Below are 17,756 nucleotides of genomic sequence, written 5' to 3' on the forward strand. Positions count from 1 at the left end.
TTCTGCTGAACGCTACGCTGTCCTCTTTCATTGTGTCTGACGGAACAGGCAGACGACTCTGTGATAGCTGGTTATCGAATCCCGGTGGGTCAGAACTATTTTAATATCTGTCTTTTGGTCTGTTTCGTGGGAGACATAAGGACGTTTTCTGCGTTTTTATGTCCCTAGGCATATAGCGATTGAACTGTCCGTCCGTTTGTCCGTCTGTCCCTTGGAAATTTTACCGTTTCGCTTATGTACAGTCCATATAAATGACCCGATTTAGTCCATACTCACATTTGGCAAGGTCTACAAACTGACCTATGTAATTACATTGACCCTCGTATGACCGTTACCTTCAAACTTCCGAAGCAACATTACTTTGTCCTACCGCAAACATAAATGACCCGACTGGTAGCTTTCAGACACTCAACAATCATTGAGGCAAGACCTACAAACTAACCTATATATAAATGACATTGACCATCTATGACCTCACTTTCAAACTTAGATATGGAATATACAGCCTATATAAATGACTAAATTTAGCTTACAAGTATGCACTCAACAAACCATGTGGCAAGACCCACAAATTGTCAAAAGTATTTTTGTATTTAACACTACTTACCTTCTGTTACCATTGTGTTTGTAAGGGATTTACCTGACAGGTGGGAGTAAGAGATTAGGTGCATCATAATCCGGTTTGAGCTTCCCAGTGGTGTTTTTGCCACTGACCGTTCCGAGACGGTGCCCTACTGTATTCCTTTATTTGTTCGATTTGTTCTCGTGTTTGCCTCGTACATGCGTGTGTATGTGCGTGTGAGCGTGTATGTATTTACGTTGACGCATGTAATGTTTATTAAAGGGGCACTACTTAACAAATATTTAAAAATGCATAAAGTTTTTCTTCAGTGAATACGCATCGGGTACAGACATTTTATGCTTGCTATTATCTGTACCTCTGGTATTGACTCGTAAAGAAAATGATTCATATTTTGACAGGTCATTAAATTTCATTCATGTAAACTCTCTAAAGTCAGTTGCTAAAATTGTAAACAAAAATAACAGTATGGCATGTTGTTAATTAGAACTGCCAAGATTTGATGATGTAACTCCGGTTGATTGGTGACTTGTCCCGGGGTATTGACAGATATCAAGCGGAATCAGCTAATGGATAATACGTGTTATATTGATGTTGTTTTCTTTACTTAAAACAGTGTTAGATTTTTCAGTAAACAACAATTAGTGCGCTTGTACTAGTCGGAAAATATCATGTCTATTTCGGAAGTTCGCGCCAACAAACATTCACACGTTTTCCTGGTTCCTCTCTGAACTTCTTCAAACTCCATTATTCTAAAATTCATTGACATTTGAAGACTTCCTGTTTCAACATTTAGACTGATGCTTAATGTCGTCACACGAGCGAAGCTTAAAGAATCGAGTAGCTTAAAGTAGAGAAATCTATGGAAAATCACAATATTCATTATTTTGTTATTATTTTTTAACTCCTTGGCTAGTTCTGTAAAAGAGCGGTACTTTGATGTTCTATGGGCTCTCTTAATGGCTTTTGGAGCACGTGTGAATTAAGTGTAAACTAAACGCCCAGAAACAATGTGTATAGAATTATAATATGGTTAATATAATAGTAGCTCGATCGAGAATGCTGTATTCGGCTTGATCGGATCTCACGAAATGCGCAAGCGCCGTGTGGGATCCGTTCTTGCAAAATTCACGAGAGCCAACTACAAAATCCCAGATCTAGCAAATTTTGTAATGATCCTTTTATTATACACATTTTCGTTTGTTGTTTTATTTTCGAACGTTATCTTATATGTTGGTCGGTGTTAAAAAGAAATGAAAAGATTTTTCGTTTGTGCTATTTATAGAACTGTGTCAAATCATGCATATTAATGAAAGTAGCTCGGCAATGTACAATACAAAAGGTACAGAGCCGATTTTCTTTTCAACCTATTCATATTTACTTGTGAAATACAAGCTGTATTTTTGACAGAATGTATATAGGTATATAAAAAAAACGCTCAATAGCAACTCAGTGATTTGCAGGAAGAACGGAACACATAATGCCATGTTATCTTGCTAAATTCCTTTGAGGGTACTTCGTAAAATAGCAAGTTCATTCCTGTATAACTGGTTTGATTTTATTAGGTTTAACCCTCAGCACGACAATGGTGATTTTCCGGCTTTTGATGGTGTGCCCAGGTACCTATTGGAGAATTATTTTAGACACAGGCGGGCACTAGAGAATTTAATACCAAAAATGCGGAATCGAACCCACAGAGGATGGAAGAAAACAATTCGAAGAAATGAAGCTTCCGGTAAAGTTAAGAGTAACTTGAATAATTTGAACTGCCAGTATGACAATTGAACAATACAATTTCGCTTAATTGGAATGCACGTGACGTACCACGAGCCAACAACGCCTAGGAGTATATTCTATTTTCCATTCGCACTGAATAAGCTCTTTGATATAAAAACGCGACTATGTTCAAACGCAGCGGAATAATTTGGAAAAGCCTAAACGTTTGGTGAACTATTTTGTGCACCTAATAACCGATTCAGCGTATTTGATGTAATTGTAACACTGTTCTGTATTGTCTTGTATGTAACATATACAATGTGGTAAAAAATGTTTCTCTGCGTCTGTAACATGTGCCAAATAATTTGCAGATTTCACATCAATAATGTCATGTTTTAATGAAAATAAACTACATGTATACTTATTAATAAAACATCCGTGTTGGCGATTATGAGAACATAACATAGTTATTGCTTGAACAAAATATCACACCAAACTATCGATGCAATGAAAAATAAACCCATTCTAACACTTTTAAGATTTTTTTTATTTATACAAACAAAGAAGGATTTTACCGTGTATTGTATTGTCTATAGAACACGTTTCGCAAAATGACCTACTTTTGGCTATTCCAGTTTACTTCCTTGTATTTGAAACCGCATTTTATTCCAGATTAGTATCCCTTACATGTTCGAATGGAAATAGATTTTAGTTTTGCGTGCATCTTGAGTTAAGATGCGTAGTAATCTAATCACAATGGCCGAAGAAAAACATTTTGTTTTTATATTTCAAGCCTGAATAAACTTTAGAGGCATTGTTTGTAGAAAACTATCATTGTAAAAGGTTACTGGACGGGCACCTGTACAAGTATGCTGTAATATGCCACTAGACACACATGTATATGTTTGAGCCTGAAATGTTATTATATATGCTTAGTGTGTGCGATCTTGGCACGCTATATTCATTGGGTCGTTGTCCTTGGTTCCTTTATGAAATTATGTAAATAAAAGTATTAAATTTCTTCACAGGTCAATGACGGATATGAATAAACCGGTTGTGCAAAGGCTTTCTGTCTATTTTTTTTGTATCTATAAAATCTCTTCATGCAACATGATTTCTCTGCAATCAGTTCCGGTAAAGTATGGATCTAATATGGAGTTTAAAAGGTGTAAATTGAGGTATGAATAAAGGAGTACAAAGGATTTACGTGAGAAAAATGTCTCCAATTTTAAGTAATTCCGAACCGTGAATTTCTACGTTAATGGCTTCGTATTAAATAACATGGTTCTATCTAACTGATGTTTCATTGTCAAATACGAGTTATATTACCCAGGGAATTGCACGCATTTATATCTTGAGCAAGAAATTGGGTCCAATTGCTAAGGTGACTATGTCTTAGACTAGCTAGCAAACCACGTACAATGTCCTTTGTTAACACTTAGAGCTGGTGAGATCTACATATCTCATATATACAATTTTTCTCTGGCTACCTTGCCTAAATGATCGTGTACCAATGATTTAAATTATGAGGCAGATAATTTCAGAGATCAGGCAGTTCATTTAATGTTATAAACTAACTACGTACAACTACTGAGTTCAAACTCATTGGTATTCCCATTGGATTGAATTGTGCACCCCTTGTCGCTGATTTCTTTTTATATTTTTATGAAAGGGATTTTATGTTGGGCCTTTCTCCAGGTACAAACGCAGACACTATTACTGCATTTAATAGTACATCACGCTATCCAGATGATATACTTAATATGGATAATCCGTTTTTTGCTCAGTTGGTGGATACTATTTATCCCCGGGAGCTGCAGTTAAATAAAACTAACTACTCGGATACTACTGCTCCATTTCTAGATTTACATCTCTCTATTTACGACAATTTTATACATACTAAAATTTATGATAAGAGCGATGATTTTAATTTTTAATATTGTAATTTTTTCTCCCATTTGGATGGGGATGAACACCAGAATACATCTTATTATGTAATATATATTTCTCAATTAATTCGGTTTGAAAGAGCGTGTAGTCATGTTGAGGATTTCAATGAACGTAATCAATATACAAGTATTATAAATAAACTTCTTCAAAAAGGCTACCGTTATTACAAATTACGTAAATACTTTGCTAAATTTTGGTTTTAAAATACAATAGCAGTTTAAAGACACTTCTGCGAGAAGATGAATCAAACCCCGTTTTTATGGGGATGTGGTTTACAAACTTCGTAAGATTTTGGGTCATGGCAATTTTTCAATTGTATTTAGTAAAGTCATTAAATGTTTTATTAAAAGAAATTATGACCCAACTGTTTTGGGACACACTGCATGTTTGGAGTTCAGCCCTTTTACAGCTGGACGCGATTCTTTTCTCTTTGATTGTGTCTGATTACACATGCGGAGGTCTCTATGCTGGGTAGTTCAGGTAGTTCTTAAATCCCACCGTGACTGAGCTATTTGATTACTGTCTCCTGGCCTGTTTTGTCGGATCCCTAAAAGAGGAAGACTCCATGATAGGCAGAAGGACTGAGCTATTTTGATTTCCGTCTTCTGGCCCGTTTTGTCGTGCCCTTTAGGGTGCTCCCTTGTTGCTCTGTCTTCTGCAAAAGAATTGAGTACAAGCGTTTTAGGTTTTTAAGGATTGCATTAATATCTACATACAAGAACATTTTTTGCGTATTACATCACATGCCTTTTATTGCCTTTGCGTATGTTAAGGTTTCCCTGGCGGGGAGAACTTTTATTTACACTGTCCTGTAACTCTGGTACATGTTGAAGGTAAGAGTGAGTTTGGGTGCACCATAAACCGGTTTAAGCTTCCCAGTGGTGGTTTTGCCACTGACCGTTTCAAGGCGGTGCCCCATTTTGTTTCTTGATTGTTTTCTTTTGTTCTTGTTTGTTTGTTTTCATACTTGACTGGTCTTTTTGTTGAAATTCCCGTCAGACGATGTTTTTGAATAAAAAACTAACGAGTCCTATCGCATCTATTTTCAGTATTTGTCTTCTAATTTGAAGCTGCAACTCAGTATGTTTGCTCCGACTCCTGGAGGCTCAGCGCCTATACGCTATCATATATTCACCTATGCCATATAGGTACAGTTATGGTGCCTTGACTAAACATCTGTTAATCAAATTATTCTGATTCATCACATTTCATTTGCCACATATTTTAAAGCATGCGCATTGTATGTTAAGTCACATAAAAAAATTACGCATTTAAAAAAAGGTAGACATTTTCGACATTTTATGTAAAAAAATGCTTAAATAGGCAAGATTTTATCGTAAAAAATATCTAAATAAAACCATTCATCTTGAAATTTCTCTGGCTTTTAACCTCATTATATAAATGGCGGCGCTAAATATTTTGTGACTGAAAATTCCATTGTACTGACTTAAGATAGTTTGTAACAGAGGGGTCCATTTCAACTGATGCAAAATATATTGTTATGTAGGGTTCCATTGTAACTGACGTAAAGTATTTTTGTGACAGAAGATTCCGTTTTGACTGACGTAAATATTCTGTAATAAAAGGTTCCATTTTGACTGCTGTAAAATATATTTTGTGACAAATGGTTCCATTACGACTGATTTAAAAATTTTGTGACCGAGGATTCCATTGTGAATAGATCAAAATATTTTGTGACAGAGTGTTGCATTGTGACTGATGTAACCTATTTTGTGACAGAGGGCTCCGTTGTTGCTGATGTAAAATATGTTGTGACAGGGTTCCATTGTGAATGATATAGACTATTTTGTGACAAGGTTCCATTGCGAACGATGTAAACTATTTCTAGACAGAGGGTTCCGTTGTGAATGAAAATATTTTTTGACAGAGGATTTCATTATAAACGATGTAAAAAAATGTGACAGAGGGTTCCATTGTGAACTATATGAAACATTGTGTGACAGAAGGTTCCTTTCCGACTGAACGTAAACATTTTGTGACAGAGGGTTCCATTGTGAACTATGTGAAACATTTTGTGACAGAATGTTCCATTCTGACTGAACGTAACATATTTTGTGACAGAGTGTTCCATTGTGAATAGATCAAAATATTTTTATAGGGGGTTGCAAAATTATGAACGATTTAAAGCATTTTGTGACCGAGGCTTCCATTGTGAGCGATGTAAACTATTTTGTGACAGAGGGTTCCATTGTGAATGAAAAGATTTTGTGATATCGTGAACTATATAAACTATTTCGTGACAGTGGGTTCTATTGTGATAGATGTAAAATATTTTGTGGCAGAAGGTTATTTATGACTGACTTAACATGTCTTTTACAAAGGGTCTATTATGACTGACGTAATATATTTTGTGAAAGAGAGTTCTAATATGACTGACGTAAAAGATTCGAGACGGAGGGTTCCATTGTGACTGTCGTTTAATATTTTACATCAGAGGGTCACATTATGACTGACGTAAATATTTTGCGAAAGAGGGTTCTATCATGATTGACCCAAAATATTTTGTGATAGAGAGTTCTGTTGTGACTAACATAAAATATTCGGTGATAGAGAGGTCTGTTTTGACTGACATAAAATATTTTGTAATACAGAGTTCTGTTGTGACTGACAGAAAATATTTTGTGATAGAGAGTTCTGTTGTGACTGACCCAAAATATTGTGTGATAGAGAGTTCTGTTGTGACTGACAGAACATATTTTGTGATAGAGAGTTCTGTTAATGACTGACCTAAAATATTGTGTGATAGAGAGTTATGTTGTGACTGACTCAAATATTTTGTGAAAGAGAGTTCTATTGAAACGAATATTGAAGATAGAAGTAAATATTGGTGTTTTATACACGACAAGGGAAAAAGTAGTTTATATTGTGATTCGGAAACGATTTGTTTATATCAACTAACATTTTCATGTACTAAGTTAAATTTTTATTAGATGAGTCATCAACGATTTAATGAAATGAAAAAAAAATTCATTGCCAGATTTGTATAAATCAAGACTTCAAATGTTGTTGTTACTGTGTCATATGGCGGTAAAAGAATACTCCAAAAGTGTCTTTTATCCCAAATGTGTAAGTTTTCTAGTAGTAATTACAACTTGTGGCTACAAGAAAACATATTTACTTCATTCTTGAAGAATGTAATTTTCACAGTAAAACTTCGATGATATCCAAGGGATCACGAGATCCACTGTGCTCGGATAAACAATTGCGCAAATGAAAACCACTTTAGTGAAAGGAAATTGAAATTTTCATTAAGGACTTCTACTTATTATTATCACATGTTTAAAGCGTGTTGTGTTAAGTTACGAAGTTAACAACTCTACATCATTTGTGAGCATTTTCATTTTGTATTCTTTAATTCAACATGAAACGGCTAGGAGTTTTGTTTTTGGCTATGCTTGGAATTTGTGTGGCAAGTTCACCTTGTGGACCAGGAGGAAAATGTGATTGCTCTAATTACACTCAAACTGCCACTGAAATGAGATGCTCAATACAACTGGAGTTAAAAACAATATGTGCATCTCTTGCAAATGATACACTTCATAAAGTAACAAGACTTACGTCTTCTAAGTTAAATGATACAAACTTAACAACTGATGATTTAACAGGCTGCGAGTCGCTGCAAGAATTATGCCTAACAAAAAACGCTTTAGAGCACATACAGGAGCATGCTCTGTGGAATATGTCTAAACTTACGCACCTTGATCTTAGTTTAAATAATTTGGATGTATACAGAAATGGACCTAGGTATGAGTTTTGGCTCCCGGCTAACCTGCGCATTTTGAAGCTTAACGGAAATATTCCAAACAATATTGACACGAATCTTCTGAATTATCCAGTTTTTTATCCGTCTAATGTGTTGCGAGAACTTTACTTGGACGGTCTACCGAACAAAGATTTCGATGTGTTTAGAGGGGATCCGAATCTGTTACAGGGTGTGACAGTATCAGGAATGTCCGGATATTGCAGTCTATCTCAAGTTACTCATAGTACTTTCGGAGCACTACTGAACTTAACATTTTTGAATATTACTTCCTGTAAAATTAGTATGTTCGAATTTGGAGCTGTAAAAGAATTGAAGAAATTAGAAGTGCTCGATATATCCTATAACAAACAACTTGGTTTGAAAGCGTTAGAAAATATTTCATATGGTCTACAATTCACAAATATCAAATCATTTAACTTCTCACATGCTGACAACAAGTTTGGACCAGCAAGAACAGTAGAAAAACGTGACTTGTGTTATTTATGGAATACTTCATTACAAGAGTTGGTTATGGAAGGTAACAGGATCCAAATGGTTGAATCTAATGGTTTAATTCTGATACCCTCTAGTCTGAATATCCTGCGTATAGGTTACAACAGGCTGACTATAGCTATGTATATTATGCAAGTTGGATGTCTGGGCAAATTAACGGACTTACACAGTGGATTCCTTGACGTGTCAGCTTTCCATGAACAGCCTTTAGAAGTAATAGAAAACATCTCAAAGGATGAAGAAGATTGTAGGGGAAATCAGACTTCTGCCTGTCCGTTCATGTCAGATACTTACTTGAAAAATATTTCTTCAGGTAAACAGAATTGTTTATTTTATGACGGGAGTACTATTCCTTTGTCTATCCCGAAGCAAATAAAAAATATATACTCTCCCCAATGTGGCTTTGTTTCGGCGTTGATTTCAATATTGAATCATGCAAGCTCTTTAGATTTGCCAATAGAACGACTTGATGTATCTGGAAACAAAATTTATCGTATTTCATCTATAAACATCAAATTTGAGCAAATGAAGCATTTAGATATATCCGATAACCACTGCAGATCACTAGCACCTCGTACTGGGCTAAGTGTTCCAAATCTAGAACAGCTACACATGCAGAAGAACCTTTTAGGATTTTCTATATCAGAACACCACTTTACGTATTTCGGAAACCTTCGCGTGCTTAACCTATCCGATAATGTACTGCAGAATCTTCCGGAACATGTATTCTTTAACTTAACAAAGTTAGAGGTACTTGACCTCAGTTATAATAAGATACAAAACTGGACAGCTGATGTAAGCGCGTTGAAATCTCTTAAACATCTCAATTTGAGTAACAACGTAATTGGATATTTGCCACCCTCTTTAACGACTAATTTCGAGAAAAGACCTGACTTCAGTGTGGATTTGCAAAATAACACAATCCAGTGTGCCTGTGAATATAAAGATTTTCTTTTTTGGCTGGTTAGACATAAAGATAATATGGTAGGATATGAAAAATATATATTTTATGATGTAGATAACGCACGAGAACTTAATGTGAATCAATTTGAATACAAAGTATCGTATTTAAACAAATATTGTGGATCTTACACAGTTTTTATTGTTGTGGCATCTTTGTTCATAACGTCCTTCCTGTTCGTCATCCTAGGTGGTATAGCGTACAAAACCCGATGGCAAATACGGTATTTTGTTTACATCACGAAAAGAAGGTATTTCTCGTACAAGAAGGTTCCGAATGAAAATACAGAGGAAATATTTAAGTACGAAGCTTTTATTTCATACGCTGAGGACAACAACCATTTTATAGCAGAAGAACTTATACCAAAGCTTGAGCAACAAGGGCTGTCTTTATGCGTCCATCAAAGAGATTTTGTGCCCGGTCGGTCAGTGATAGACAATATTGTTGGTGCTATTCAAAACAGCAGAAAGACAGTGGTGATATTGAGCCGCGAATTCATCAACAGTAGGTGGTGTATGTATGAATTTCAAATGGCTCGTATGGAAAGTATTTATTCACGTGACGAGAAAGGTTGCCTACTGATCGTAATGAAAGACAAAATTCAAATCGAAGAGATGCCTCTGGAAATGATCAACTGGATACGGTATGAATCTTACCTGGAATATACGGAGCAAACCGAAGGCGAACTTTTGTTTTGGCAAAAACTTATTGAATCATTGAAAGATATGTAGTTGTTATATATACGTGTGTATAAACTTGTTCTGGGAAATATATCCATATCTTATTTTCTCTTTTTAAGTGTATTTTTATAAGAATTTCCATTTTTAAAATTGTTCTTCATTCCGCTTTAGTTATAGTCCAGCAACAGGGAAATTATGTTACAACTGCAAAATATCTTTGCATTTTTGTTCACTATTCTTTTGTCCCGTTACTGAGTTCTCAGACACTGTAAGTTCAATGAGTTAACAATTTTATCTTCAGTTAAGAATAATACAGTCTGCATTATCTACATATTTTCTTTGGACTGGTCATCTAAATAGTTTTAGTGGAACTATTTTCGTATAGACTGTTCCTGTGTGCACTACAGAAAAAAAAAAAAAATAATTGACAGTCTTTTTGATGTGAACCATTATAGGACAGGAAACCAGAGTATGTTTTCTAATCTATTTAGCTGTGTACATGTTGGCATGACAATTTCTGTGACAACTTAAGTTTGCGGGTTTTTTTTTTTTTATTCTCTCATGATGTCTTTAGAAAAAATTGTAATTACTTTTGCAGTGTTTATATTTTCAAATGATTTTTGGTATGTTTTGCAAAGTCTATTTCTGTTGCAACAAATACTGCATTTCAGACATATTCACAATTTCGTTGCCTTTAAAATTCTTGCACCTTTCTCATATAAAGTTTTTAGGATGTTTGTTGCGGGGAATACAAATACCATTTATTATTTAACCATATGTACATACTTTTAGCTTCTGACTTAGGTATCAAATCCACAAATAAATAACATTTCAATCCCTGTTCATCTCATGTTTTTGGATATCATTTGAAAAAGTTGTGTCTCCTGAACGACCATAATAATATGCACGAATCACTGCAGTCATGTTTTTTTTTACTGCAAAATGATAAATCTTACACTGTAATAACCGGATTTCTGTTGAAGTATCATTGAAAATTTCTATAACATATTTTTGTCACGTAATTTATATTTTATTTTTCAGTAGACAATACACTTTCAAATGCTGCAAAAAGTATAATGAGCTTACCAGGCATCAATATTTGATATATTTTAATATCGCTGTTATTTGGAACTTACTTATTTGTAGACCGGATACCTTAAAATCCTTTCGTACTTATGCTTAATATGCCGGTAAGATTAGTATATCTTTATTCATGTTCTATGTACATAATAAAGGTAGACATTTTAAATCATTATGTTAGATGACTATGTATAAGAATGGCTATAGCCAACTGCTATTCTCGTTTAGTAAAGTGATTATTATCACACCTTTAACAAGTTTGTTTGCTCATATCGTTGAACAGAAATGTACAAATCGTACTCGCGCACAAATCTCAAAATCGTTACATCTTTTCGTGTTGTTGTTACTTTAATGACAAACTTGTGTATTTTCCTTGATTTTTGCCAGAGTATTTGCTTTTATTTTATCACCAACACTAAAAAAAGTGAAAGAGAGTGCATCTGCAATGGATATTTTTACAGCAACTCTCTTTAAAGCGAACGTTGAAACTAAACAAAAGAAACTTTGTTTAAACATCACGTGAATTTGAGCATGATATTGTCACACACTGAAATTGATGTGATGTTTATTTGAGCCGCGCCATGAGAAAACCAACATAGTCCGCGCAGTCTGGTCTGTATCCATGCTGTTCGCTTTCAACGCCTATTTGAATTAGAGAAACTGTTAGCGAACAGCATGGATCCTGACCAGACTGCGCGGATGCGCAGGCTGGTCTGGATCCATGCTGGTCGCAAAGCCACTATGTTGGTTTTCTCATGGTGCGGCTCATTTTATTCTGTCGAAAACTACGTAGATAACATAATCAACTGTTCGGTTCTATTTAAAAAAATTTAAGGCAAAATTGTCATTAAAATAAGGAAATATTTGCCTTCGTAGGAGTGATGTTAATGGCACAGATACTCGGGGGTAAGGTCCCGCTCTCATCCGTCCTCGCCATCTGTTGGCCAGTATTTTTTTAGCATTTTAAAACGAACTGAGCATATGATGATATCAAAAACCATGTTTTGTTAGAATTCTAGCGTGACTGAATGCTTAATGTGCAATGTGAGACTTTGGTCAGTTATCTCCCTTTCATACTATCTAGAGTAAGTAGATCCTTTCATTTGGATTTCTCTGTTGTTATCGCTATTTTATTTGTAACAATATGATGTAAATGAAGCTAAGTTATTGATCATCATGTCTATTGGTTTAAGAATGTCTTTAGCTACATATTCTATAAACACACATTATCTTAATTTTGACATTTCAGACATTCAATTTTACAAATATGCAAGATATCTGATATCTCACAGATAAAACAGCGATAAAGTCAGAGGATTCCAAATGATAGGACCAACTAACAACCTTATTATCTCGGACATAATCCAATAAGGGTGACAATTTGAAACTCACTAAAGTCCCTCATTGGCAATTCAAACGCTTCTCTGTGCCTCATACCCGCTTTATATAGCATATGCCACAGGTACAAGATTGTATCTCTCACTTTCCTACATTGTTCATGTAAAGAACATTGATGGTAAAATGTGCATTTCTAAAACATGCTAAAATCGAAACAAAACATTGTCTGTGTTCTCTGTCTAAGCGCAGTTTGTTTTACAATGCGAACAGTTGACAGAGACAGATGAGAGATAGCGACACGGGGCCCTGGCCCCAAGTGTTTGTGTCCACTGATGTAAAGAGATGGACCAATCATGACAATCGGCAATTTTCGTAAAATTACGTAATCTCCCGATGCTACTTCGGCATTCTCCGGCTGCTAATGTAGCTTGTATGAGCAACCATACGGAGAATGCCGAAGTAGCATCGGGAGATAACGTAATCACACAGAAATAACCGATTTTCATCACGGGTCCATTACCTTAAGTTATACTGTATTGCATAAACGAAAACTGCGTAAATGCATCATATGATAAATTCGATTGTTTGAACACTTCAATACATCCTTCAGAAGTACTTAGAAGATTCAGTTGCACTTAACATTTTCGTTTTATCAATTATCATATGACAATCATACTTCATGATATAGTTAAGTACATGTTGAGTGTGTTGTGATTAGATATGGTACTTTTGTTTGTATTTTCGGGAAGATGTGACATGCCATTATTGTATTGCGGTTGTCTGGTTATAATTTGTGTATGAATTACGTTAGCATGTGTAAAGTGGGAAAAATAAAAATTCTCCTCTACGCGTGCTTTTGAAAGAAACTGTATTTTTAAAACATATTAATATTCAAAGTATTAAAACAAACAATTTATTCCCTGTGTTTACAGTTTTGTTTATCTATATACGTTTGTATGATATTGTTTCAATTTAATTAAAAAAAATATAAAGAAAAATATCGAAGGTCACCATATTTGTTCAGGAGTTATCTGCCCTTGAATATGCAAATTGGAAGACAAATCCAGATTTTAAGGGCAGACAACCCCTGAACATGCAAGGTGACCTATGATTGTTTTTGGCATTTTTTTTTGTTTCTTACATGAAACTGTGTTCAAATACAAAGTTTGAACAAATTCTATTTTTGGGAAATTTATGCCCCATCTCTCATACAAGAAACTGCAGCAAGTGTCTTTAAGGACAAATCTAGGATATATTTAGCATGTTGAGTACGAAAAGTTTACTTACGGTATAGAAACTTTAACCTAGTTCAAACATTTATTCCCAAAAAAAAAAAAAATAAAATACAAACACTATAACATATGTCATACTTTGATAAAAGCAAAACAGGAAAGGATAAGAATTGAAGACAAGTCTTATAGAATTCTTCTCATTCGAGGACAAAATATGGACATATCGAGCTGAATATTTTATGGGACAGGAGCATAGTCTTATAACATGAAAATAATAACCGTCATCAATGTAAACAGTAAAAATGGAAATATCTAACCTAGCATTAGCTTTTTTCTTTAATAATTGCTGATCTATAGTAATCACAAGATATTTCACAGATGTAGTTGCTTCAATAGTTTGGTTCAGACCTTAGTTTGTCTTTTGACCAAAACCATAGATTCAGTTTTACCTATATGCAATGATAACCTATTGTAAACAGGCCATTAACATACTAAGAACTAATCTTAAGATGCAGCATTTTCTATATCGGATATTTTTTGCCAGATAAAAGTATTCAACCGTCAGCATATAACAGAACAGAACAAGAACAGAAATTTCATTAAGCCTATATAGCACATCTACATGTAACAAATGTTTATTTTCCACTGCTGACATGTCGTACTCGTAAATTAAACAGAGCAGAGGCCGTAGAATTGAATCCTGTGGGACACCACACAAGTAATAATTGAAGTAGATGAAAATACACTTGAAACATCGAAAAGTTACTGTCTCTTGGAAAGATATGACTTGAACCACCTTAAAATGTCATTACCGAGACCAGATGTTTTGTTTCATCAAAATACAAAGATAGAATCAAATCATCTGACAAAGAGTTGTTTGAACAGTGGCCATATTAGGTTTCTTACCCTGCCTCACAACGCATGCTTTCCGTTGGTATGGTCCGGTAATATGTTTTTTGTTGTCTTTTTGGATTAGCGTCGCACCGACACAATTATAGGTCATATGGCGACTTTCCAGCTTTGATAATGGAGGAAGACCCTAGCACATAGGTAGAACCACCGATCTTCTGTTCGCCAGTTGGCTGGCTTCTTTTCATGAAGAATTCAACGACCCGAGTGAGGCTCAAAATAACATCGGTGAAGGACAAGTGATTTGAAGTCAGCGACCTTAACCACTCGGTCATGGAGGCCCCTCTGAAAAAAAGTGTTATCTTATATGAAAACATGCCGTATATAAACAAGCTTGGCTTAAACGCGTTTTACCCTCGGCAAGGGCCCACCCATTACCTCTGGTAAGGTCATATCCTCTTATACCTGGTAAGATCCCTCCTTACCCTGAGTAAGGCCTCCCCTCATTACTCTAGGTAAGTCCCCACCCCTTATTCTCGGTAAGATCCTACCACCTTACGCTTGTTGAGGGCCCGCATCCTTACAATCGGCAAGGTCCCTCCTTATTTCCCTGGGAAATGTCTTGCCTTCTTACCCTCGGTTGGATCCCGTCTCCGTTCCTTCGGTAATGTCACACCACTTTACGCCCGTTAAGGTCCCACCACTTTTACCCCCAGTTAGGCCCTTCCTTTTTATCCTTGGTATGGTCCCGCCTTCTTACCCTTTGTATGATCCCGTGTTTGATATTCACCTTATTCACGTTATTCACAGTATTGAACATTAGTGTTACAATGAATGATATTGTGAATAACCCGCACGGGAAACATACCGTTAACACGTACGGGTAATTATGAATAATTATATTTTAATAACACGTACACGAATGAATAGTTACACAGATAATAACACTTAAGGGTAACTATGAATAATTATTTGAATAATAAAACGTAGGGTTATGCAGATGATTTCATGCAGCCGTGTTATAGACTTGAACAGTGGTTCGTGGTAACACACCAAACTACGAAACCAGGGATCGCGAGTTCGAGCTCCTCGCTTCGTGAATTAAAATTACAAACATTCTTATAAGAGGATTGTGCTACGAAACCATGGATCGCCAGTTCGAGACCCTCGCTTCGTGAATTAAAATTACAAACACTCTGATAAGAGGATTGTGCTACGAAACCAGGGATCGCAAGTTCGAGCCCCTCGCTTCGTGAATTAAAATTTCAAACACTCTGATAAGAGGAATGTGCTACGAAACCATGCATCGCCAGTTCGAGCCCCTCGCTTCGTGAATTGAAATTACAATGTATTAACATTCTGATAAGAGGATTGTGCTACGAAACCATGGATCGCCAGTTCCAGCCCTTCGCTTCGTGAATTAAAATTACAAACATTCTGATAAGAGGATTGTGCTACGAAACCATGGATCGCCAGTTCGAGACCCTCGCTTCGTGAATTAAAATTACAAACATTCTGGTAAGAGGATTGTGCTACGAAACCATGGATCGCCAGTTCGAGACCCTCGCTTCGTGAATTAAAATTACAAACATTCTGATGAGAGGAATGTGCTACGAAACCACGGATCGCCAGTTCGAGCCCCTCGCTTCGTGAATTAAAATTACAAACACTCCGATGAGAGGATTGTGCTACGAAACCACGGATCGCCAGTTCGAGCCCCTCGCTTCGTGAATTAAAATTACAAACACTCCGATGAGAGGATTGTGCTACGAAACCATGGATCGCCAGTTCGAGCCCCTCGCTTCGTGAATTAAAATTACAAACACTCCGATGAGAGGATTGTGCTACGAAACCATGGATCGCCAGTTCGAGCCCCTCGCTTCGTGAATTAAAATTACAAACACTCCGATGAGAGGAATGTGCTACGAAACCATGGATCGCCAGTTCGAGCCCCTCGCTTCGTGAAATAAAATTACAAACATTCTGATAAGAGGATTGTGCTACGAAACCATTGATCGCCAGTTCGAGCCCCTCGCTTCGTGAATTAAAATTATAAACATTCTGATAAGAGGAGTGTGCTACGAAACCAGGGATCGCGAGTTCGAGCCCCTTGCTTCGTAAATTAAAATTACAAACATTCTGATAAGAGGATTGTGCTACGAAACAAGGGATAGCGAGTTCGAGACCCTCGCTTCGTGAATTAGAATTACAATGTATTAACATTCTGATAAGAGGATTGTGCTACAAAACAAGGGATCGCGAGTTAGTTCGAGACCCTCGCTTCGTGAATTGAAATTTACTAACATCTGATAAGATTGGGCTTTGGTAATTTATACCTAGCAAACTTGAAATGAAGGTAGAGTCAGGAAAGTGTTAGTAAACATCTTTAGGGCATTGGCCACATTAGTAACTACTAGTGACTAAATTAGCACACAAACAATTGTTCTATTATCGGTGAAAGTAATATTGATTAGAAACAAATTAATATCGATTATAGTTTAAAATAACTCAAGTAAAAATATATAAAGAGATTATTATATACTGATTTCGCTAAAATGAATTAATTTCCTTCTTTATTCCCTGCTGGTTTTTGCGTGTATTAATAATACCAGCTTTATTTACGTGACCGACTTAAACAAATGGGCAACTACTGTTGGTACGTGGTGACCTAAATAGATGTATTTCCAGGAGAAAGAAAAAAAATCTTGATTATATGATTAAAACCATATCTTATTAACACTATGCATATGATCTGAAGACAACCTATAGAGGGTCATGTTCAGACTACCTTACCACTAGCCAATCAGAACCTTGCTTTTATCAGTAGAAGTTAAAAAAAGCCAGGGATTCCAATTTTCGATATGTGTACGTATCACGGGTTTATAATTCTTATGACGACCACATCTCGTAATTCCTAAATTGTGACATCCATAGTAAAATAACAAAGTAAAAAGAAGATAGATATAGTGGAATCTATGCCTAGTGTGTCCTGTGCAGTTTGAAGGTTCGTGCCATTTTGAAGGTTAAACCAAACGTTTGTTGAAACGAGTTGTCTGATTGGTTCAAATAAAAAAGATTTGTGGGAATAAAAAAG

General features: G+C 35.8%; 1 protein-coding gene across 1 annotated transcript; it reads left to right on the top strand.

Moving 5' to 3' along the window:
* The first annotated feature begins 7,489 nt into the window (after window positions 1-7,489).
* On the top strand, window positions 7,490-13,497 carry LOC128551217 (toll-like receptor 4). The gene has a single exon (XM_053531890.1). The coding sequence runs from the start codon at window positions 7,629-7,631 to the stop codon at window positions 10,212-10,214; it is 2,586 nt and encodes an 861-aa protein (XP_053387865.1). The 5' UTR covers window positions 7,490-7,628; the 3' UTR covers window positions 10,215-13,497.
* The last annotated feature ends 4,259 nt before the right edge of the window (window positions 13,498-17,756 follow it).

Source organism: Mercenaria mercenaria, chromosome 19 (assembly GCF_021730395.1).
Source record: "Mercenaria mercenaria strain notata chromosome 19, MADL_Memer_1, whole genome shotgun sequence".
Taxonomy (NCBI): domain Eukaryota; kingdom Metazoa; phylum Mollusca; class Bivalvia; order Venerida; family Veneridae; genus Mercenaria; species Mercenaria mercenaria.